This window comes from Rhinatrema bivittatum, chromosome 17 (genome assembly GCF_901001135.1).
Source record: "Rhinatrema bivittatum chromosome 17, aRhiBiv1.1, whole genome shotgun sequence".
Taxonomy (NCBI): domain Eukaryota; kingdom Metazoa; phylum Chordata; class Amphibia; order Gymnophiona; family Rhinatrematidae; genus Rhinatrema; species Rhinatrema bivittatum.
Window position 1 is genome coordinate 57,125,042 of NC_042631.1, and position 24,385 is coordinate 57,149,426.

General features: G+C 47.8%; 1 protein-coding gene across 1 annotated transcript in view; it reads right to left on the reverse strand.

The window, feature by feature from the left end:
- Nucleotides 1-24,385, reverse strand: part of TESMIN (testis expressed metallothionein like protein) — a gene marked incomplete in the record, with an annotated part of 1,041,263 nt that overhangs the window by 668,525 nt on the left and 348,353 nt on the right. The window contains 1 exon segment of the mRNA XM_029583121.1: nt 3,115-3,186. Coding sequence (XP_029438981.1) covers nt 3,115-3,186 — 72 coding nt within the window.

A 24,385-nucleotide genomic window follows, 5' to 3' on the forward strand; every position in this document is an offset into this window, starting at 1 on the left:
TCAGTAACAACATTGCATAATCCAAAATTCTGGGAAAAAAAAAAAAAAGTACTCCTGCCATATGATAACATACTATTTGAGTCGGCAGTTAGTAACAGCCCTACTGCCTATAAAAAGGCAAAACAAACTATAACAGACTCTAAAACATAATGTACCTCCTATTAGGAAAATAGAACAAGCAAGGTTGCTATAAATCCATACACAAACTACATGTTATCAGAATACCTCACTTTGGTCATAAACGCACATGACAGACCCTCAAACATAGAACAAAGAGATCAAACTATAAATGGAAATGTGCAAAAACTGAATTAAAAACTGCAAGATTCTGTATGCAATGCAGCAATAGAAAAACAGAAACATTATCATTCCTCATAAAACAAAATAAAGAATATAAAAAAAATAAAATATAATAAAGAGGTCAACCATACTAATAAAAAGAATAAATATTTCAAAATAGCTGATATTTAGAACATCCAATAATTTAAAAAGCTCATTAAAGTGTTTAAAAATTTACCAAAAGTAAAATCTCTCAAAATATCAAACATCAAATACTATCCAATAATTAAAGCTAATAGGGATGAAAAATCCTCTGCCATCCATACCGGGGAACTTTATGATTTCCAGTCACCCTGAAATTGTCATGGATTAGTAGGGGAGGAAGAGAGTGAATAAGCTATCTTCTCTCTCAAACACACATGTTAATTCTCTCAAACACAATTATACTGTACATTTTCACAATCTCTCATACATACACACACAGACTTCTCCCCCTCATTATTATTACACACACACAGGTTCTCTGTCCCTTATATACACACATACTCATTGACTCCCCCTCATACACAGACACACTAACACTACCTGGCTCTCTCCCCCTCACAAACACACACTCATTGGCTCTCTTCTTCTGATATACATACTCACTCTCACTTGCTCTCTCCCTCTTATACATACACTCATTCACTGACTCTCTCACAAACCAGGCCTTCTCTTCTGCTGCAGGCACCAGGGAATGTACTGGGACCTTTGTATTAAGCAACTGGTGAGAGGGATATGCCAGCTCCAGAAGACTTCTTCTTTAACTGTGGGCAGGAGCAACAGTGTCTGCGGCCCTGCAGGTCCTTTGTAGTTAGCATCTTGTGGGAGAGGTGTGCCAATCCCATCCTGCTAAGCCTTCTCTTCAGTCCTGCTTGTTTCTGTTTTCTACCATGGGCCAGTGGCCCACTGGGCTTTTGTTTTGGCCACAGAAGGGCGAGTTGGTGCCTACAGCCTTTCTAGGTCTCTTCTTCTTCTATTGCTTGTTTGCGGCCTGGGGGAGCTGGGGACACATTCTGCCAGCACTGCCGTACAATTTTGCACCATGCCTGGCCCACAGTTCTACAATTAGACAGGGGCCAGGTATTGTGAATATTGTAAGGCAGTGCTGGCAAAAAGTGTCCCCATCTACCATAGCCCGCAAACAACTGACTGGTGCCTGGATTCCGGTGGTTGTAAAATTAGGCAAGGCAGGAGCTGTACGAAATCATGTGACCAGCTAGACCGGCCCACTGGCACATGCCCGACCCCTCGATAGGCCAATACGCTCCTGATGATTGCCCAAGACTGGACAACATCAAGAATGTAGATATGGAACAATAAAGTTGCAAAGATTGTGATTAAATGTATGACTTATGCACTGAAATTAAACCTAGACACAAATGATTGAATTTGGGAGAAATACAGGGAGTGGCATAGCTTGAACTTAAGGAATCCATCTGAAGGGTCAGTTCAATAAGAATGCATTCCAAACTTATTAGAATTAATTTTCAAAGGAATTACAAACAGAAAATTATAGTAATTTTCCTAAGCCCATTTATGTACATAAAACCTTTTGACAATTCAGCCCTGTGAAATGAATTTTCAAAGGAGTTGTGTGCATAAAAGTAGCAGTTTTTGAAAGCCCATTTACGTGTATAAATCCCAGTTTTACATGCATATGTCCTTTTCATAATTACCTGCATTAGTAATTGTAAGAAGCAAATAGTATATTTTATGCTGGAGTATGATATATTGTTTTTCTCCTCAATGTTTATTGATGTGCTATAAATAAAAAAATGTAAAAAGAAAAAAGCTCCACTAGCTGCCAATTGAATTTCTTGGGACATTTCAAATGCTTCTTTTCAAGATTAAAAATGGCTTAATCCCCAGATATCCATAGGAACCAGTGTTAGTATATATCCCAGCATATGATCGTCCTTTCCTGGATAAATTCCAATATGGATATAGATTTCTGAATGAGACAATAGTGTTCTTCTGTGGTGTTAAGAAGGGGAATAGGAGGGAGGAAGTAGGTGCAGGAAGATTTAAATGTTGTAAATGTTTTTTGGATATAAATGTCTTCAAAATGCAAAACTAACACAACCAACCGCTTGAAACTGTCCTCACAATATGAAATCAGAACATTTAAAACTAAGTCACCAAAAAAATAGCTCACAGTGATCAATTAAAGCAAACTCTTTAAATCTATATTGTTCCATAATTAGTCCTATCTTTAACACGTCAAAAACCCCTCAATTTATTTATTTTTATATACTGACATTTGATCTGAGATATCACATTGGTTTACATTCAGGTACTGTAGGTATTTCCCTATCCCCAGAGGGCTTACAATTTAAGTTTTGTACCTGAGGCAATAGAGGGGAAAGTGACTTGCACAAGAGCACAAGGAGCAACAGCAGGCCTCAAACGCTGGTCTCCTCGTTTGTAGCCCACTGCTCTAACCACTAGGCTATTCCTCCTCCCCTCATGTCACTGTGCTATAAGGTATACTCCTCAAACTCATATTATAACCCTTTTAAAAGTCTTTAACCAACATAATACTAATTATTTACATATGTGACAGTTATCTCTTTGTCAAGTGGGCTGTAGAAGTGATTGATAAATAGAAAGAAGTAAATAGTTATCTATGGTGTGCACATCAGCCCTTGTTTTCAGAGGACCACAGGACCACAGGACCACAATCTCCACAGAGAAGCCTATTATTATCCTCCCCATGGACAAAGTTTGACAAAATTAATACTTCTGTTGACATTCTCTTTGTTCATTCAATTTAGCTTATTTTTTGTTACTTACAGTTTTAGACACTGAGATTTTGTACAGTTACATGGCTTTTTAGACTTTATATCCCATGTGCAAATAGGTACTCTAGGAAAAATAATAAAAATGAGAAATTAATATTATTTCAAAATCTACACAAATAAAATTGTCTGTGTGTTGTACAATTTTAAACCAGGATGATAAAAAGTGAATAGAAAATGATTCAGAACATCTAGGGCAGCAGAGACACAAGGAGGACAACTTTCAAAAGCCTTTTAGCCAGGTAAATAGCACAGATTCTTTTTCCTGCAAAGAAAAGAGGCATTCTCAGGAATGTGATTAGGTAGGAGGAGGAAAACAAAGTTGCTTATCTGTAATAGGTATTGTCCGCAGACAGCAGGCCAAATCAGCAACACAAGTGATGTGATGTCACCTTACTGTGCTAATATGGAATATGCTCACCCTATGCACAGAATGGTCCTGAAGTCTTTCTGAACATGTGCATGTGTTTCCATGAAACTGCTACTGCACAAATCTCAGTCAATTCCCTAGATGAAAAATCTTCAACTCCATGGGGAGGAGGGGAGGATTATGTGTGGGCGATTTGTTCTGCTGTCTATGGAGAACACTTGCTACAGATAAGCAACTTTGCTTTCTCCATAGACAAACAGGACAAAATGTAGCCACACAAATGAGGACTCCCAAGGCAGGAGTTGCATCAGACGTTTTTTTTCTTTTTTGAAACCCACAAATGAGGAGGAGGGAGAGTTTGTCTGTCCATAGCTACTATCTTACGGGCTGATACAGTAAGGAGCGGTAGGAAGAGCTGCGTTAGTGCCGGGCGCACCCGCGTTTGCTGCACGCACAGTCCGGCTCACCTACCGTTCGATACTGTATTTAAATAGCTTGCAAATGCAAGCCGCATCCAAGAAGCGTCCGAGAAGGGTTAGGCCCGCGCAATCCATTTTACTGTATAGAGCGCTATACAGCGCCTATACAGTAACCTGGGTGCGCTGGTACCTGTCATTTCAAATGACATTTGAAATGACAGGTACCAGGAAGTGGACGGTTCTCCTACGCTCGGGATTGCCAGTCCTCTCTACCCTCCTCCCGAAGCAATGAAAGCGAAAAAGGAGAAAAGCGACACGTGAAGTGTAACTTACTTTTCTTGCAGCCCTCCTCCAGAGATGCACCGCGGCTCCCCTGCCTCCCAGGGGCTGCCCCCTGCCTCCCGGGGGCAGCCGGCGGCAAAAGCGACCCCGCCAGTGAAGATGGATGCCTGCACAGCCCTCTGACACGATCGCTCCAGCTGCGGCTACTTCTCTTGCGTGCATTCAGTCTGTGCGTGCAATTTGGCCACTCAAGGCATGACGTCACTACATTTGGCGTCACGGCGTGTGACGTCAGTGTTCGCTGATGCACTGCCTTGAGGGCTGGCGAAGGTGAATGAATGCAATTTGGGCGCTCAAGGCAGTGCATCAGCGAACGCCGACGTCACACGCCGTGACACCAAACGTAGTGACGTCACGCCTTGAGCGGCCAAATTGCACGCACAGGCTGAATGCACGCAGGAGAAGTGGCCGCAGCTGGAGCGATCGTGTCAAGGAGACCAGAATGCCAACGTATCAGAGCAAAGCATTTTTCTAATTTTATTATTTATTTATTTAAAGGCTTTTTTATACCGAAGATCATGTACAAGTACATATTGCTTCAGTTTACAGAGAACCAACAATTGGAAATTACAGCAAACAAAATGAAAGAAAAATCGAACATGGATTACATAATAAGGATTAAGGGGAACTTCGAGAAGGCAAACACATCCGAACTTAAGAACTATAATGTAGGATCAGGTAATGAGGACTTTAAGTAAATGTTCTTGAGAAGAATTTAGCCAAATCGCTGCACTGTGATGCTGTTCCTGCTGTATTTTCTACCTTGAGCAAGTATACCACAATGCACTTTCTTCTTGGGTTTTATCTGAGAAGGTTGTTTGCTGTTTGAACTCTCTCAGAGTGTCTCAAATCTTTACTCAATTGCTATTGCCACAATTTGCTATTGCTGTAAAATATATTTGTTCTTTTTTGCTGCAGTGCCTGCCAGGCTTTTTTTTACTGCAATTTTTTTTAACTCAGACTGTCTCTCTGTCTCACCCACTAAGACAAGCTGCCAGCAGGGGCATTTTGCTGCTGATCTTACCCCCCTGAGGTAGGTTGCAGGCAGGGTTTCGGTGGTATGGGTGGGAGATAAAACAGGGCCGACTCACCTTGTGTGGGGAGGGCCCCCCCATTAACATGGCGCCCGCCGGAGGGGAGGGCCCCCCCCCCACACCATGAGGCAGGGCCCGTTCGCGCGGCGGCGCAAGATCCTCCCACGGGGTAAAGGAGGGGCGGGGCAAAGCGCAGGGTGGCGTCAGCACGGCATCGGCGCGATGCCGTCGGCCCCTGGGAGGGGCGGGGCGAAGCGGGGCAGCGTCAGCACGGCATCGGTGCGGTGACGTCGGCTCCTGGGAGGGGAGGGGCGGCGGCAGCGCGGCATTGGCGCGCTGACGTCGGCCCCTGGGAGGGGCGGGGCAAAGTGCGTGATGGCGCTGACGCGCCGTCGGAGCGATGACGTCGGTCCGCGGGTCTCTCGCGAGACCCGGGCCTTTAAGACGCCGGCGAGCGAGGGCCTCGATCCCTTTTCCTGGCCAGCGCTCGCCGTTTCGGTGGGGAACGATCGAGCAGTGGGAGCGGCACACGGAGGCGCACGAGGCCTAAAGCGGCGCACAGGGAGATCCGGAAGGACGAACGGAGCGACAGGCACTGCAGCGGTCGCCTACTAAAGGCCTGAGGACCCACGGAAAGAGAAGAAATTAAAGGGAACTGTGCCCTTTTGAGACATTCAGCGCTGGGAGCGCTAGCAACGCCGATTCGGATTATAATTTGCTGAGTGGCCACGAGAGCAGCCTAAGCAGCAAGGAGGAAGGGCAGAGCAGCCCAGCATCAGGCAGAGCAGCCCAGCAAGCGGAAGCAGCGCTCCGGATCCTGAGTCAAAGAGGCAGGCAGGCAGGCAGGCGGCGACCATGTGGGCAGCCCGGACAGGGCGGAGGAAGGACAGAGCAGCGCAGCGGAACCACGTGCCTGTGCACAGATTTCAGCCCTGCGAAGAATACTAAAGGGACTTACTTCTGGAGACAGAAGAGTTGGAGCTGGACACAGGAGCGACGCAAGGTACCTGCCAGCGCTCCTCCCGTTAGAAGCGGCAAACCGTGAGTAAAACAATAATAAACAATAAAAAAAAAAAAAAAAAAGAGTCATTTGTATTGATCGTGAGCATGCCAGGCAAAGGAGCACGGGGAGCAGCAATGCAGCAGAAAGCCCGGGGAGGAGCGCGGCAGCCGAGGGGCGCAGAGCCACGGAACGCACCGGCGGATCCTGCCCCTAGCAAAGGGGAAGGAGGGCGTGAAGCCGGGGGGAGGCGAAGACCGCAGGCCAGGAACCAGGACGAGCCAGGATTGGCAGAAAAGGTTAAGAAGGTTCAGGCGAGGAAGAACGAAGGACGGCGACAGCGGGCGAAACCAGCCCCAGCGGTTCGAGGCAGCCACCATGGGTCGCAAGGCAGGCAGTTGGAGCCGGGGCAAGGCGGCCCACCGCAGTGGGGATGGCCCATCTGGCCGGCGATGGGAGCAGGAGCCATGCAGCCCACGGGAGCGCCCGGACAATCGACTGAGTCGACGACACACGGTGGGATGGGAGGAACCCAGCACGGTGCTCAGACCTGGATGGCCTCAATGGGTAACCCTTACCAGCATCACATGTACCCCCCATGGTGGCAGGTACCTCCGCCATGGTACAACCCGGCGACCAGGGGAACGATGGCTCCACAGGACGGGGGCTCCGGAGCCCAAAAGGCAGTGGAGCCCATACAAGGGCAAGAGAGGAAGACCAAGTCGGGTCACCAACCCAGGAAACGGACCGCGGCGAACGGTGCTGGCAGAGGACAAGGAGCTGAGAGCCGAGAGGGCGATGAGAGCTCGGTGGAGGATGGCGAGACACGAGCACCGGACAGTGCAGCGGACTTGGCGGTCGGGATGGAGGCGCCCAGCGAACAAAGTAGTGGAGAACGGGACAAGGATACACTGTCGAAAAGAAAGGGTAATAAGAGAATGAGGAAGGACAGTGAATCTTCTACTGACTCGTCAGAGGAGGAATCTGACGGGAGCGAGTGGGAAAGGGGGCACTCTGGGACGGTTGGGCGCGCAGCAGCGGGAACAACAGCCGTAACGGCCCTGCCACCTTTAGCGGAGTTGTGGGAAAGTGTTCCGAGGGCGTTGCGCAGTAAAATAAGAAAAAGGGAATATATAGATATATTCTCCATATTGGAAGGCAGGAAAGGCGCAGCGGAGAGGAAAAAGAGGGGAAAGAAGGAGGAGAAGAAAGGGGGGGAAGTGAAGGTGGCAAAGAACATAATAAATTGGGCCAGAGCCTTTTTGAGGATGATCAGTGTCACGGGAAGGGAGGACCCGTCGCAGTATGCGCCCATGCTTAGCTACGCAGACGACCATACTCGAGGGCTACAAGGAGTATCAGGGCTGGTGCTGGTTAAATTACGACGAGCAGTTTAGGGATAAAATGGAGGACAACAGGAGCATGTCCTGGGGAACACAGGACGTCGGCTTATGGCTGCGTCAGATGACTAGCAAGGCCCTTGATACAAGTGGAGCACATGGGACCGGAAAGGCGGGCAACGGGACTCCTACGCCGGGGAGTAGTTCCTGGGGAGAGAGCGGGAATAGCAAAGTGTGTTGGAGATTCAATAAGGCAGGGTGCACCTTCCACGAATGCAAATTTAAGCACATGTGTTCCATGTGTGCCGGACCGCACCCAGCAAGCAAGTGTATCAAAAAAGGGCAAGGGCCGGCAGGAAATCTCGGAGGAGGAGGAAAGCAATAGTGTTTGCAGCAAGGCATCTTCGCCAATACAATTGGCGACCATGGCGGAATGGCTGGCAGGATACCCTAGAAGTTTAGACGCTGCCAGGCTTAGGGAGGGTTTTAGGTATGGTTTTAGAATACCGTTTAATGGAAAAATTAGGAGCACAGGTTTAGGTAATGCAGTCTCAGTAGGGAGACACGCGGGCATAGTACAACAGAAGGTACTTAAGGAAATCGAATTGGGCAGGATGGCGGGCCCATTTGCAGACCCCCCCTTCCAGGATATGATGATATCACCCTTGGCAGTAGTGCCCAAGAAAGAGCTAGGGGAATTCAGACGTATTCAGAATCTGTCAGGTGATTTGGTTAATGATCACGTGCCGGTGGAGGCTTGCAGGGTACAATACGCCTCCTTCGATGAGGCGATCGCTTTGGTAAGGCAATGTGGCCAAGGGGCTTTACTGGCCAAGGCAGACATAAAGTCCGCATTCAGACTGCTGCCCGTGCACCCCGACAGCTTCCTACTACTAGGTTTTCACTTCAACGGCAGTTATTACTTCGACAAATGTATGCCGATGGGGTGTTCTATCTCTTGCGCTTGTTTCGAGATGTTCAGTACATTCTTGCATTGGGCATTGCAGGCAAGGGCGGGGAATGGCAACGTGGTCCATTACCTGGACGACTTCCTGTTTGTGGGACCGGCCAATACGAACACCTGCGCACAGCTGTTGGTAGAATTTCAGGCAATGGCCCATGAGTTCGGGGTTCCATTGGCACAGGAAAAGACGGAAGGCCCCGCTACCACCCTGTCCTTTTTAGGCATAGAGATAGACACCCAGACAATGACATCAAGACTACCGTTAGAGAAGGTGTGTAAACTACGGGACTTACTGCGGCAGACATTGGCATCAAGGAAGGTCACTTTAACCGCGATGCAATCCTTAATAGGAAGTCTGAATTTCGCCACCCGGGTAATACCCATGGGAAGGGCTTTCTTGAGACGACTGGCAGATGCGACGAAGGGGGTGAAGCGCCCGCACCACCACATCAGAGTAGTGAGACCGATCAGGGCCGAAATTCTAATGTGGTTGCAATTCTTGGAAAATTTCAACGGTATAGCAATGTGGCAGGAGGAGGTAATGACCAACAGGGATTTAGAGATTTACACTGACGCGTCGGGTGGTTGGGGATTCGGGGCGTATTGCCAGGGTGCTTGGTGCGCGGCGCCTTGGCCGCAGGCATGGCGGGACGATGGCTTGGTAAGGAACATAACGTTCCTGGAACTCTTTCCCATATTGGTAGCGATTACAGTATGGGCCCACAAGTTGCACAACAAAAGGATAGTCTTCTGGTGTGACAACTCGGCAGTAGTGACGGTGTTGAACAAACAGGCTGCCCACTGCCCCCGGGTGGCTGGGTTGTTAAGGGAAGTGGTCCTGCAGAGCTTGCGATTGAACATGACGATAGGGGCGAAGCATGTACCGGGTGCCTGGAATCAGGTGGCGGATGCGCTCTCAAGGGCTAAGTGGGATCTCTTTCGCCAACAGGTCCCGGAGGCAGAGGCGGAGGGAGTCCCAATACCGGCCCGTCTATGGCAAATTGGAGCAAGGTCGAGCAGGGATTGTTGAAGGTGTCGGTTGCCCCGGCGACCTGGAAAGCATACTGCCGGGGTTATGATAAGGTTCAGGAGTTTCTGTTAGGACAGGGCAGTGCGACAGGGGTGGTAGAGGCCAATCAGATAGTTCGCTTTATATCCCGGTCAAAGGAGGCAGGCCGGTCCAGAGGAGCCACGATCAACCATTTGGCCGGCTTTGCCTTCTTCACCAAGGCACAGGGTCGGGGCGATCCGTTCAGCTTCTTCATAGTCAAGAAGCTGCTAGCAGGGTGGGCGAGGGAGGTAGCATGGGAAGGTGATAAAAGGCGACCCATCACGCATGAGCTACTGGTCAGATTGTGGCACGCAGTACAGCAAGTATGCACCGAGCCATTTGAGGTGGCGTTGTTCAGGGCAGCGTTCTGTATGGCGTTTTTTGCTGCGTTAAGGGTTAGCGAGTTGGTGGCCCCATCCAAAAATGATAAGGGTAATAACGGGTTATTGTACGGCAACGTACAAGCTCAGGATCGTCTCATTAGACTCAGGGTCCACAAATCAAAGATGGACCAGAAGGCAAAAGGGGCGGAGATTATATTGACAACAGGGGGGGCGCAGGTAACTTGCCCGGTAAGGAACATAAAGAACTATTTGCGGATAAGGCCGAAGGGCGGCGAGCACTTGCTGGTGCACAGGGATGGCGTTCCACTGACTAAGTATCAGTTCGCAGCGGTGTTGCGCAAGGCTTTAGAAAGTATTGGGATGGACCCGAGAGATTATGGAACACACTCGTTCCGGATCGGGGTAGCGACCAGCGCAGCGCAAGCGGGCTTGCCGATGGAGACCATCCGTAAGATCGGTCGTTGGCAATCCGCGGTGGCCAAGCGGTATGTGAGGCCGGAGTTCGTTCAGATGGATAACTAATGCGTTTAATTTCACCCGCAGATGCATGGAACCGAAGAAAGATAGCATGGTTAATAGGTCATTCCTTCGTGAGATGGGCGGCAAAAAGGGCACAGGAGAGACCTTATGGAGTGCACCTGGGGCTGGCTCTGAAAGGGGTCAGCCTGAAATGGATGGGAAGGTCGGGAATGAAATGGGAACACCTGTTATCGGACCTGCGGCACAAACTATGCACGTTTCAGCATCCAGATGCCATAGTTATTCACCTCGGGGGAAACGACCTGGGGGTGCATTCGGCCAAACAGTTGATTGAGATGGTAAAGAGGGTCTTGACAGCGATTAGGGAGTTGACACCGGGAGCAGCCATAATTTGGTCGGATATCATTACAAGGATTAAATGGCAGGGTAGCAAGTTATGGGGTAGGGGCAGGAAGAAGATTAATAGGCAGGTCAGGCTATGGGCACAACAGAGGGGCATTCACCAGATCAGGCATGAATGGGCAGATGAGACATGTTCCGGCCTGTATAGGCCGGACCAAATACATCTGTCCGACATAGGTTACGATTTATTTAATAACTCCGTTCAAGAATCGCTGGAGCGGGTGTTCTGCAAGGTTGGGCCGCAGCAAGTGGGGGGAGTCTGAGACAAGTGGGGCACTGTCCCAGTCTGGTGGCGGGGGGTACCCGAGTCGGTAGGTAGGTGGGGACACCGAGGACACGGTCAGGGCGGACCGAAAGTCCTAGGTAAAAGAAAGTGCATGTATTCAGGCGTGGGCGGCCTCGAGGAATGGCCCCGTGGCTTTGGCACGGCGCGGGGCCGGTAAGACGGTGGCGGTCTGGCTTAAACGGCGGACGCCGGTTTGACGCCCGGAATGCACTAGGGTTGACGTACCGACGGCTCGGGTACCAGTAATGTAATTATGTTGATTTATGCTAATTAATGTTAATAAATGCTGCGGCCTTGTTTCACCAAGCATTGAGTTTCTGTGTGATGTGTGGGGCGGCTGTAAAGGGGGGGGAGGGGGGGACGACACGGAAGTGCGGACTGCCAATGTTAAACAGGGCCGACTCACCTTGTGTGGGGAGGGCCCCCCCCTTAACATGGCGCCCGCCGGAGGGGAGGGCCCCCCCCCACACCATGAGGCAGGGCCTGTTCGCGCGGCGGCGCAAGATCCTCCCACGGGGTAAAGGAGGGGCGGGGCGAAGCGCAGGGTGGCGTCAGCACGGCATCAGCGCGATGCCGTCAGCCCCTGGGAGGGGCGGGGCGAAGCAGGGCAGCGTCAGCGCGGCATCGGTGCGGTGACGTCGGCTCCTGGGAGGGGAGGGGCGGGGTCGGTGCGGCATTGGCGCGCTGACGTCGGCCCATGGGAGGGGCGGGGCAAAGCGCGTGATGGCGCTGACGCGCCGTCGGCGCGATGACATCGGCCCGCGGGTCTCTCGCGAGACCCGGGGCCTTTAAGACGCCGGCGAGTGCGGGCCTCGATCCCTTTTCCTGGCCAGCGCTCGCCGTTTCCCCACCCACCCGCCCACAGGAGCAGAAGGAGGGCTGCCAGGAAAGGACGGGGTAACACGAGACGGCGGAAAGGAAGGACGACTTTGCATCTTGATAATAAACGAAGGGCTCGTCGCAGCATGGCGGGGGGTACCCGAGTCGGTAGGTAGGTGGGGACACCGAGGACACGGTCAGGGCGGACCGGAAGTCCTAGGTAAAAGAAAGTGCATGTATTCAGGCGTGGGCGGCCTCGAGGAATGGCCCCGTGGCTTTGGCACGGCGCGGGGCCGGTAAGACGGTGGCGGTCTGGCTTAAACGGCGGACGCCGGTTTGACGCCCGGAATGCACTAGGGTTGACGTACCGACGGCTCGGGTACCAGTAATGTAATTATGTTGATTTATGCTAATTAATGTTAATAAATGCTGCGGCCTTGTTTCACCAAGCATTGAGTTTCTGTGTGATGTGTGGGGCGGCTGTAAAGGGGGGGGAGGGGGGGACGACACGGAAGTGCGGACTGCCAATGTTAAGAGATTTGCAGTGGCTATATGGTAGTGGGCATTCATTGTACAACAACTTTAAGCAGCATCACAGTGAGTTCTGTAGGAATTTGGCTTGCAAACTCACAGCAGGAATAGTCAGGCTGAGACTTCCAGTGTTTTATCTGGAGTTTCAGTTTTTGTGCACACAAAGCAGTCTCAGTTGTACTGTACAGCAAGACACTGCACTGTGTGTCTGTGTAGTTTTCCACACTCACATATATTGGTTCAGAGGTGTTCAGTCACCAAGAAAGAAATAATCCTTTTAATTGAAATCCCTAATAGGCAGTGACATTAAATCCATGATGTCAGGGAAAGGAAGAGATGGTCGAGTGATTGGCACTGGCAGAGGAGGCACTTCAAAAGGCAGTCCTCCATTAAAGTTAAAAAGGGACCTGTTCCAATCTAAAATCTCTGGAGGGGCAGGCAGTACCATCCAGAAAAAAATTACATTTAAATATGATGCACCGCCACCACCTGTTTCTGACTCTGTTGTTTTGGAGGTGACGGAAGGGGAGGCTGAGCCATCCAAGACAAAAGAGTGAGACCCAAAAGCAGCAGTGTGACAGCAGACTAGTTAGCACTGACAATGTAGTGCAGTCACTGTTTGCTTCTGATTCCGATGAAGAATTATCTTGTATGGGATTCCCTTAATCAGAAATGGAAGAGATAATAGCTGAAGAAGGTTTAGAAGGATTAGTTAGTTCTGTCTTAGCCTCCATTTCAGTGCTAGAGGAGAGAGAGGAAACTAATGATGAGAAGGAAGAATAGTCAGCACAGGCATAGAGTATGACTGATGCCATTGCTTCTCCAATGCCAGCATCCACCCCGAAGGCTATAGAGAAGGGATCACGAAAGAAATCTGTGATCTGGAGCCACTTTAAAGTGAGGGAGGACCCATGTTTTGCTCAGTGTAATTAGTGCCAGGGATATTAGCAGGAGCAAGCAAGTGGGACATCTAATTCTTGAATGATGCATCATATGCAGAAGCAACACCCAACAGTACTGACATCTGGGGATGGTGGCAGTACCAGTCAGGGGACCTCTTTTTCCAGGCAGCGAAAAGTGGTTGAAAAGGAGCACAGTCATCCCATGCCCTCAGCCCCTTTTAGCAGTCAGGTGGCAGGCCAGCAGCCCCCTGCCGTGCGTCAGTAGCAACAACCCACCATGAAGAAAATAGGGTGTGTTCAGTAGCACTATCCCAGGGAAGGAGGCAGGCAACCTCAAAAGTTGTAACCAGGAGCATCGGGGAAATGATTGACCTTGATGACCAGCCCTTGCAGGTAGTGGAGAGTGTGGGTTTCAAGCGTTTGCTGCTCCAAATTACAAAATCCCCTCCAGCACCACATTTAGCAGAAAGGTCAGTGGCATCCAAGCGCTGCTAGCTAAGGCAGAGGGAAGTGTGCATTTCACCTGTGATATCTGTACTGCCATGAATGCTGCACACTCTTACCTCTCCCTGATAGCACACTGGTGGGACCTGGCTAGGGCAAGGGCAGGGAGCAGCTCTATTAGTGAACAAGTATCAGGGTGCAGGTGGGCTTTACTACACATCCACCTGATGGACGAGGCCCAAACCTCAGCAAATATTATAGCATGCATCAGACAGATGTTGGTGGGCTAGCAGCTAGACCAGAAAGACAGGAATCTTCAGGCAGGGTTCTTTGTCACAGAACATCCGATGTTTTGCACACTCTGCACCTGGTACTGAAATCAGCTCTGGGGTTGTCCAAGCATCAAGAGAATAAATACCTGCAGGACTTAATACACAAGTGCAGGAACATAGCAGCGTACTTCCACAGAAGTGTGAGGGTGGAGCAGGTTTTCCGTAAAAAGCAGATAGATTTGGGGATGCCTCACAAGCATCTCATTCAAGAAATTGGTACCCGGTGGAATTCTACATTTATGATGCTGCAGAGGTTAATGGAGCAGCAGACACCCCCTTCATGGACTTTCTGTGGAAATGGACATAGGTGTGCAGAGTCCCCTAGGGCATCATGATTGGTTAGTCATGGGTCAGCTGGCAAAAATCCTGCAGCTCTTCAAGGATGCCATGGAGGAGCTGAGTTCCAGAAGTGCCACCTTGGTTGACATCATACCTATAGTTAATATTCTGGAGGAAAATTTGGAGGGCTTTAAACAGGAAGAGGGAATGACAGCAGAGGTGCTGTGTTGTCTGGACATTTTGCAGAAGCAGGTGCAAGAGAGATTAGGACCTTTAACAAAACACCACACATACATGCTCGCCACAGTCTGTGATCCTCGTGTGAAAGGGAAACTCACCCTACATTCCGATTGTCTCACATTTGTGAAGAACAAGTTGTTAGAAAAGGTCTGTGAAGAGGAGCACCATAGGCAGAGACAGATTAGGAATGAAGCAGAGGAGGAAACAGAGGCACTTCAGAGAGTAGTGCAAGCCCAAGCAGGAGCAACACTCTGTCAGCAACAGCTAGTACTTCCTCCTCCACTTCAGTACGCCAAAGCCATGTTGCCCTTAAAAAATCATCTCTTCTGGCACGGGCTAGAGCAAAAGCAGCTGGAAAGAAGGACTCTCAGCCCACCCAAGCAAAGGAGACACCATCACAAATATCAGTGACATGGTATCTCTTAGAGCCCACTGAAAACATGGAGACAGATCCACTGGCATATTGGGCACATAAGTCCACTGTCTGGCCACACCTAGCCAAAGTGGCTCAATGATATCTGTCCTGTCCACCAACCAGTGTACCCAGTGAACATGTATTTTCAATGACGGGATATCATGAGCCCTCATCGCTCAAGGCTGGCAGCAGAGTTGATGGAAATGCTAGTGTTTTTAAAAATAAATATGCCTTTGCTTGGGATTCCAGATTTTCCCTGTGAATGGCAAGATGAATAAAAGCAATTTAAAGCCATGCAACAGCTCCAACTACCTCATATGCTCCAGATAATATCAGTACATGTACCTGACCTCAACTGCTGTGCCTGTCTGTCTGACCCTTACCTCGTTACAAGGGCCTGACCTCAATTGCTCTGTCTGTTTGTCCGGCCCTTACGTCACTACAAGGGCCTGACCTCAAGTGCTGTGCCTGTCTGAGGGAATCCTGGTTAGTTTCTTTTCCTCTGTTTAGTAATATGCTAAAATTCAGCGGGTCACCACGTCTGATCTGAGGTCGTAGTCTGAGAGGAAAAGGAGGTGGCATCGGCTCCCTTTCCGCGTTCTGTCTGGGGAGGGCATCAATGCTTCAAAAGCTGCGTTCTTCATCGATGCACGAGCCGAGTAATCCACTGCTAAGAGTCGCAGGTCCATCTGTTTCTCACGCTGCCAGATCGCTAGCTGAAGTATTCAGTCGACCGGCCTGGTTTGAACACTAATTTTTTCAAAGTAAACACTTTGGGCCAGATTTTCAAAGGGGTACGCGCGTACCTCCTGAAAACCTGGCCCAAACACCTCCTGCGCGCGCCGAGCCTATGTTGCAGAGGCTTCCGGCGCGCGCAAAGCCCCGGGATGTGCATAAGTCCCAGGGCTTTCCTGGGGGGGGGTGTCGGGGGGGGGCATTTCGCGATCCGCGCGTCATCGGGGGCGTGTTGGGGGGCGTGATGCAGCCGGTGCGTCATCCGGGGGCGGCACCGTGGGCGTGGTTTCGGCCCGGGGGCATTCCAGGGGCATGGCCACGGCCTCCGGACCAGCCCCCGGACCGGAACATGGCGCGCAGCAGCCGGCCTGGCACGCGCAAAGTTACGCCTGCCTCGAGAAGGCTTAATTTTCGCGACAGAGGTAGGGGGGGTTAGATAGGGCCGGGGGGGTGGGTTAAGTAGGGGAAGGGAGGGGAAGGTGGGGGGAGGTGGAAGGAAAGTTCCCTCTGAGGCCGCTCCGATTTCCGAGCGGCCTTGGAGGGAACAGAGGCAGGCTGCGCGGCTCGGCGCACACAGGCTACCAATTTTGGGCAGTCTTGCGTGCGCTGACCCCGGATTTTAATGGATATGTGTGGCTACGTGCGTATCTATTGAAATCCCGCATTCTCTTGTTCACGCCTGGTGCACGAACAAAAGTAAGCGTGTGCGCAATTTTATGAAATCTGCCCCTTTGATTCCACATTATACTGACAGACTGTAGGTGGTACCTAAGGGAACAGGACAGAGTCAGTCAAAACTTCTGTCTCCATCTGCTGGTGGGGAGGCAAAACCCAGGAGTCTGAACCGCCATGGAGGAAGTGTGCCCTGCGGGGGCTGGGGCCATATGGGAGATGTTCCCCGCCCAAGGGGGATTCGCCGCCCTGGTCAGACCAAACTCTTAGCGGTTTCATGCCCTCTTGAACTCTGTCTTTAAAGTTCTATTCAACTTTCCCTTACGGTACTTGTTGACTATTGGTCTCATGCCAGTATTTAGCCTTAGATGGAGTTTACCACCCAGTTTCAGCTGCATTCCCAAACAACCCAATTCTGAGAAGACCTGGTCCCGGCACGCCAGGGGCCACTACCAGCCTAACACAGTCCGCAGGCTGAGCCTTGTCTTGTTTTGCCTCCTTGTCTTTCCCCTATCAACACCAGAGGGACCTGACTACCTCCGCTCTGCCATCCTGTCTTGCACCTTTCAACACCATAGTGACCTGACTACCTGCACTCAAACAGCCTGTCTTGCCCCTATCAAAACCAAAGGGACCTGGAGTACCTCCACTCTGCCAGCCTGTCTTGCCCCTATCAACACCACAGCAACCAGACTGTGTCTGTCTGTCTTGCCCCTATCAACTTTATGCCACTCTGCCTTGCTTCCATACACCAGACGACTCTACTCCTTGTGGTGTTCTTGCCACTATCATGGTTCCTCAGTGTGTTGATGCTAGTCTTTCTGCAGCTTTGTCCCTTTATCGGCACCTTGTGGTTTTTTCTGACACCCTTTCTGCTTGCTATGTTCCCCTTTCATTGTGCTGTAGGATGTTCATGCCACTTGTTGATGCCACTTTGCCTCTCATGCTGGCTTTGAGGGTTCATGCAATTGTTATCAGTGTTCTCTTTTGAAGCTGTGGTGTGTTTTTGACACACTCGCTGCTGCTTTGCACCTCTGTTAAAGCACTCTTGCCACTCCTGGTACCGCTTTACGGTACCTTAGGCTATTCATGCCACTTTGGTGCCACTTTGCCACAGTCTAAGTACCTTGGAGCTCTTTTCCCGTTCTGATGATTGCTCCCCAGAAGTTTCATCAGAATTGATAAGAAAACCCCAATTCTGCAGCCAAAAATAGGCTGCAAATACTTCCCCCATTGACTTTAGTGGCAAACGAAAAATGAATGAAACTAATAAACAAATAGGTTTTTTTGCTATGAAACTAATGAAACGAATTGGGGTCCCAACGAAAATAAAAAACAAACCAAAATGAATTCTTCTCTTCCGCACATCCCTTTCTACCTTTTCCACATGTAAGAGAATGAGGCACAACACCTTTTTCATTTAGGGAATTTAACTGAATTCTTCGAATCTTCTACTACTGAGATTATTGAAAGAGCAACGCTGCAAGTATCATTTATTTGCAAACAAGATCTTGGCTTGGTCATGCATAATTATTTTCAGTATAAATATTTATTTATTTAAAGATTTTATATACCGACAGCCGTTTGCACATCGTATCGGTTTACAGATAACTTAGAACAATAAATATAAATTAGGCATACCCTTTACAAAGAACAGAAAACAAAAAGGAGTATAACCAGGAAACAGAGAACTTAGGTTAGTACATACAACTGGCAGTAAACATAAGTTAGGAGAGGAGGGTACAACTATGTGCAAAAAAAGGGGGAGGATATGTACAAAAGGTGCAGAAAGGTGCATTCGCTAAAAAATGCCCAGTTTTATCGGGGGAACGCAGGAGAGAATGTAGGGCCTAAAGGGGTACTGCTAAGGAATGAAGGAGTTGTCATTAGGAGTAGTTTGTCTAGGAAAATTAGACAAATTGGGGAGGTTGTAAGGTTTCTGGGGTGTTTTTTATTAGTAGGTCACAGAAGGAGTAGGGTTAGCGTGGGTGGATAAAGAGGGGTAGGCTCGAAGGAAGAGCCACGTTTTAAGTTTTTTTTTTAATTTGGGTGTGGAAGTTTCAGTGCGTAGGTCATGGGGCATAGAGTTCCAAAGTGTGGGGCCAGCAAGTGTGAAGGCTCTGTTTGTTGTAGAGATGAGTCTAGTGGATTTTATAGAGGGGGTGCAGAGGGTTCCTTGGAGGGAGGAGCGTGTTGGTCTTGTGGAGGTTCGAGGAAGGAGGGGGGGATTTATCCAGTGGTAATGCTCATTGGCAATGCTTTTGTGAATGAGGGTCAGAGTTTTGTAGAGGATGCGTGATTGCATCGGTAGCCAGTGAAGATCAATCAGGGTGGGAGTAATGTGGTCCTTTTTATTGGAGTTTGTGAGGATGCGTGCAGTGGCGTTTTGGAGGAGTTGCAATGGTTTGATGTGGGTAGCAGGGAGGCCAAGGAGAAGGGCGTTGCAGTAATCTAATTTGGAAAAAATAATGGACTGGAGTACTGTATGGAAGTCAGAAAAGTATAGAAGAGGTTTGAGTTTTTTAAGGGTTTGCAATTTGAAATAGCAGTTGCTGAGGATAGATTTGATGTAGGGTTTGAAGGTGAGTTGGTTGTCTAGTATGACACCTAGGTTTCGTGTGTGGGTAGGGAAAGTGGATGCGGAGATGGCAGGAGAAATAGGGATTGATGAGTGTTTACAGGAGATGAAAAGGAGTTCTGTTTTTTGGGGGTTGAGGGCCAAGTGCATATTAGTGAGGAGCTGATTAATGGAGGCAAGGCAAGTTTCCCAGTTTTGGAGAGCGGTGAGAGGGGAATTTGTGAAAGGGATGAGGATTTGCACGTCATCTGCGTAGATGAAGTGCGTGAAATCAAGCTTAGAAAGAAGGGTGGTAAGAGGAAGCATGTAAATGTTAAACAGGGTAGAAGAGAGGGAAGAGGTTTACAGGGTTGGATTCTTTATTATCAGTGGTGACTGTGTAACATCGGTTTTGGAGGTATGATTTTATCCAGGATAGAGCAGTTCCAGAGATCCCTATACTGGAGAGAATGTTGAAGAGGATGTTGTGGTTGACGGTGTCGAAGGCGGCGGAGATATCAAGCATAGCGATGAGATAGGAGTTTCCAGCGTCCATTCCTTTAATTAGTGAGTCTGTTAGGGAGAGGAGTAGGGTTTCCGTGCTGAGGTGTTTCCGAAAACCATATTGTGTGGGTGGGAGGATATTGTTTTGTTCTAGATAGTCAGATAGGCGAGAGTTTACCAGTTTCTCCAGGACTTTGGAAAGGAAAGGGAGATTAGAGATGGGTCTGAGATTAGATAGGTTGGAGGGGTCAAGGGAGGGTTTTTTCAGGATAGGCTTGACAACAGCCTGTTTCAGAGAGTTTGGGACTGTGCCTTGTTCTAAAGAGCAGTTCATGATTTTGGAAAGTGTTGTGGCTATGGTTTTGGGAATAGAGAGTAAGAGTTTAGTGGGAATGGTTTCAAGGGGATGGGAGGATGGTCTCATCTTTTTTAAGATATTTTCGATTTCGAGGGAGGAGGAGAGTTCGAAGGATGACAGAGAGGCGGATATGTTGATGATGGGAAGTGTTATATTGTTGGTGTTAGGCAAGAATTTCGCAGTGATGGAGGACACTTTATTCTTAAAGAAATGAGCTATTTCGTTGCAACGTTTTTGTGATGAGGGTTCATGAGAAGGTGTCGAATTGGATCTGGTGAGATTGGAAATTAAGGTAAATAGGGCCTTGGCGTTGTATTGTAAGTGGTGAATTTTCTTGGCGTAGTATTCTTTTTTTGTTTTTTGAATAGCTTTCCTGTATTCATGCATAAATTGGTAGTAGATGGTTTTGGTGGCGGGAGAGGGGTGCTTTCGCCATTGTCTTTCGGCTGATCTGAGGTGGATTTTTTGGTTCTTGAGTTCAGGGGAGAACCAAGGTTTTTTGTTTGTATGGGTTGGAGTAACAGTTTTTTGTGAGATGGGGCACAGTTGGTTTGCAATGTTGAGGGTGGTATCTGACCAAGAGGAGACAGCGTTGTCAGCTGAATTTAGGTCGAGACGGTTGGGGATGTCGGAGCAAGCTGCAGTGAGCGTGTCTAAAGAGCAGGTCTTACGGAACTGGAAGGATTTGGGTTGAGAGAAAGTGGAGGGGGATGGCAGGTGTAGTTCAAAAGTAGCTTTAATGACGGAGTGGTCGGACCAAGGGACGGGGAGGCAGGATGGGGAGTGGATGGTATTGATGGCGGAGTTAGTGAAGAGCAGGTCGAGGGTATGTCCGGCCATGTGGGTCGGAGTGTGTATGATTTGTGTGAGTCCCATTGCATCTAAGGAGGAGATGAACGCTTCGCATGATGGAGATTGTGGTATTGAGTCAACATGAAGGTTGAAATCGCCAAGGAGAATAGTAGGGGTGTCGGGAGAGAGAGAGTCAGCGAGGAATTCAATGAGGGGAGAGGCGTCTTTTTCTAGTAGTCCCGGAGGGGTGTAAATCAGACAGATTTGTAGAGTGTTTGATTTGAAGAGGCCTACTTCATATTGGTTGGAGATATTGCATGTTTGAGGAGTGAGTTTCAGTTCCTTTTTGGCAATGAGGAGTAGTCCTCATGGGTCAGTTTATTCAAATTTTCCCTGACCTGGCTAAAGCCACTTAAGAGAAAAGAAAAGACTTCTTGACTTTACATCAGGAGACCCAATCTCTTGGAGTATCCTTTCAACTAAGATAAACTTTACAATGCATTTAAATGGCTAATAATGATTGCTATATGTTTTTTCTTCCAGAATAATTTAAATCATTTGATTCTCATAAAAGGTTGCTTCCATCCTCTTCCCTTAATGAGAGCCCTATAACTTAAGAAAATAATAGAGTAGTATATACATGTTAAGACTATTTCCTCAATGTTTTCTTATTTTGTGCTCCTTGTATGCCCCCCCCCCCCATTTCAATTGATTTGTGACCTATATATTAATAGTATGTTTCTTTTAAACTATTAATCTTATATTTTATTTTCTGTTTTTTTCTGTGCAAAGATATGTAATTATATTAAATCAATAAAAATTAAAAAAATAAATTTGTATTCCACACAAATCCTGCATTCACAGTGGATAACAATCATAAAACATACAAATATTAAGAACATTAAAAATAAAGAACATTAAAAACACTGATCAAACTCACAGTAGTGACAAAGCAAGTAGAAAATAACTTTCCATAATTCTCCATTTAAGAAGCAGTGCATCATGAATAGTAAAGAGGCTCATTACAACTTTACACAAGCCATGGTAAAAAAATAGATTTTTAGTAGTTTATGAATCTGCTTCGGACATGTAACCTGATTTGTTTAGGAAGAGAGTTCCAAAAACTGTGTCTAGCAATAGAAACAGCCCTACTCTGGTTTCACCTAAGCATGCATGTCACATGGAGGGCACCTCTAATAAATATTTGCTAGATGAACAAACATCTGTCTGGGTGATAGATTCGCAACATAGAATTCAACATTGTAGCCTCTTGTGTATTCACCATCTTATGGATTAGTGTTGCAATTTTAAAATTTATTCTCCACTGGACAGGAAGCCAGCAGAAAGACTTTAAAACTGATGAAAGCGAGTGCCAGCTAGTACACATGTTGCTGAATTTTGCACAATCTGCAAAGGTTTCAAGGAATTATCAGATAAGCCAAGATATAAGGAATTTCAATAGTTGAGTCCAGAAAAAACTAGAGATTGGAAAACCAAATGGAAGCTATCAACTGAAAGTAAAGGTTTCAGCTGTCTAAGCATGTAGAACTTAAACATAGCAGCACGTGTCACACACAGAAGACATGGGGGTAACCTCACGAAGTGGCAATTAGTATCCTTAGGCTATTTTGTTGTTGCTGTTGAAATAGGTTAACTATGAATCTGTCTTTAAATACATAGATCCTCAACCAATATTATTGTTTGATGTAATATTATTGTAACCTACTTTAAATTTATTGTAATCCATTTGAGGCCATTCATGGTAAAAAACAGAATATCAAATGTCAACATCTTTATCTCTTTTTTTGTAACTTAATGTTTATTAAGCAAAGACAATACATAAGAAAAATATCTACATAGCAAGTGATAACCATCAGTACAATGTTGTATATCCAATTGGAAAGATAATCTCAAATAAAGAAATATGACAATGCAACAACAATTTCATGACTTGTCTTTTGTTTTACAATCTGCTCAACATAGGAGTACTCTCTCTAACTTCTCCGCCTCCCTACTGTCCCATCTGTCTCTCAAGTGGAGTACACAGAGATCATAATGATACATATAGAAAAGAAATATACAAAATACATGTGTGAGGAACCAAAATCTTCATAGGTTTGCAGACCTAAATCAACATAAGCTCTGGGCCTCCCACCAGTTAATATATGCTTCCCATATCTTATGAAACTGGGGCAGAGAAAAGCAAGTTTGCTTACCGTAAACGGTGTTTCCGTATATAGCAGGATGTATTAGCCATGCTGTCATGGGATATGTCAATCAGGTCCAGGAGGCAGAGCCTGTCAAAGCAGAGATCAGAGCTTTGCTCTCTGCGGCTGCTCGTGTGTTCCCATGCAGGAAAGTAACAGAATCTCCTCAGTCTGTGATTAAGCCTTAGTGTAATTGAAGACTTGGTGAGTGCCAGGGAGGAGGGTGGATCAGCATGGCTAATTCATCCTGCTATCTACGGAAACATTGTTTACAGTAAGCAAACTTGCTTTTTCCCGTCAATATCAGGGCTGAATTAGCCATGCTGTCATGGGAGTCCCAAGCTCCCGATCACGTTGTTTTTGATATATATGTTTATACGTGATCTTTGACAGTGTGGCGGTCACCGTGGACAGGAGAATAGAGATTGCAGGATTGCTTGCCCTCTCTTCGCATCCGTGGCTGCTTGTTGATCAAGGCAGTAATGAGATGTGAAGGTATGGAGCGATGAAAATGTAGCTGCCTTGCAAATGTCTATGGGTTGCACATTCCGTAGGTGTGCCAATGAGGCTGCTACTGCTCTGACTTGGTGAGCTTTCGGCTCTGAATGTAGTTGTAGTTTCTGTTTATGGTAACAGAATTTGATGCACTGTGCTATCCAGCTGGAGATGGTGCGTTTAGCCACTGGTAATCCAGGTGCCTTTGGGTCAAAGGAGAGAAAGAGTTGAGAAACACGGGAGTCCGAGTTTGTCCTTTCTTTGTAGTATGCTAAAGCTCTTTTACAATCTAGTGTATGCAGTAGTTTTTCTCTATCATTTGCATGAGGTTTAGGGAAAAAGGTGGGTAATTCCATGGTCTGATTGAGGTGGAATTGAGAAACCACTTTTGGTGATGAAATTGTAAATATGGAGAATAATGGACCAAGGCCTGCAATTCACTAACTCTTCATGCTGATGTTACTACAACCAAAAATACTAGGGATGTGAATCGTTTTTGAACGATTAAAATTATTGTCAGATAATTTTAAAATCGTCCTAAGTCGTTAGAGTGCACGATACAATACAAATGCCTCCGATTTATCGTCAGGGGCATTTGTATTGTATCGTTAAATAGGGCACGGTAATTATTTGGGGGAGGGCGGGAAAACCGGCACACCAAAACAACCCCTAAACCCACCCCGACCCTTTAAAACCAATTCCTTACCCTCCCCCACCCTCCCGAACCACCCCAAAATGTTAAATTACCTGGTGGTCCAGTGGGGTGGGGGGGAGGGGGTCCCGGCGCAATCTCCCGCTCTCAGGCCAACGGCGCCATTTTGGCTGCCACTAATTAAAATGGCGCTGATGGCCCGATAAAAAAAAAAAACCACCGACCCTTTAAATTGACCCCTCTTAGCCTCCCCCACACTCCCGACCCTTTTTTTTTAGGGAGGCCCGCGCCCCTAAAAAA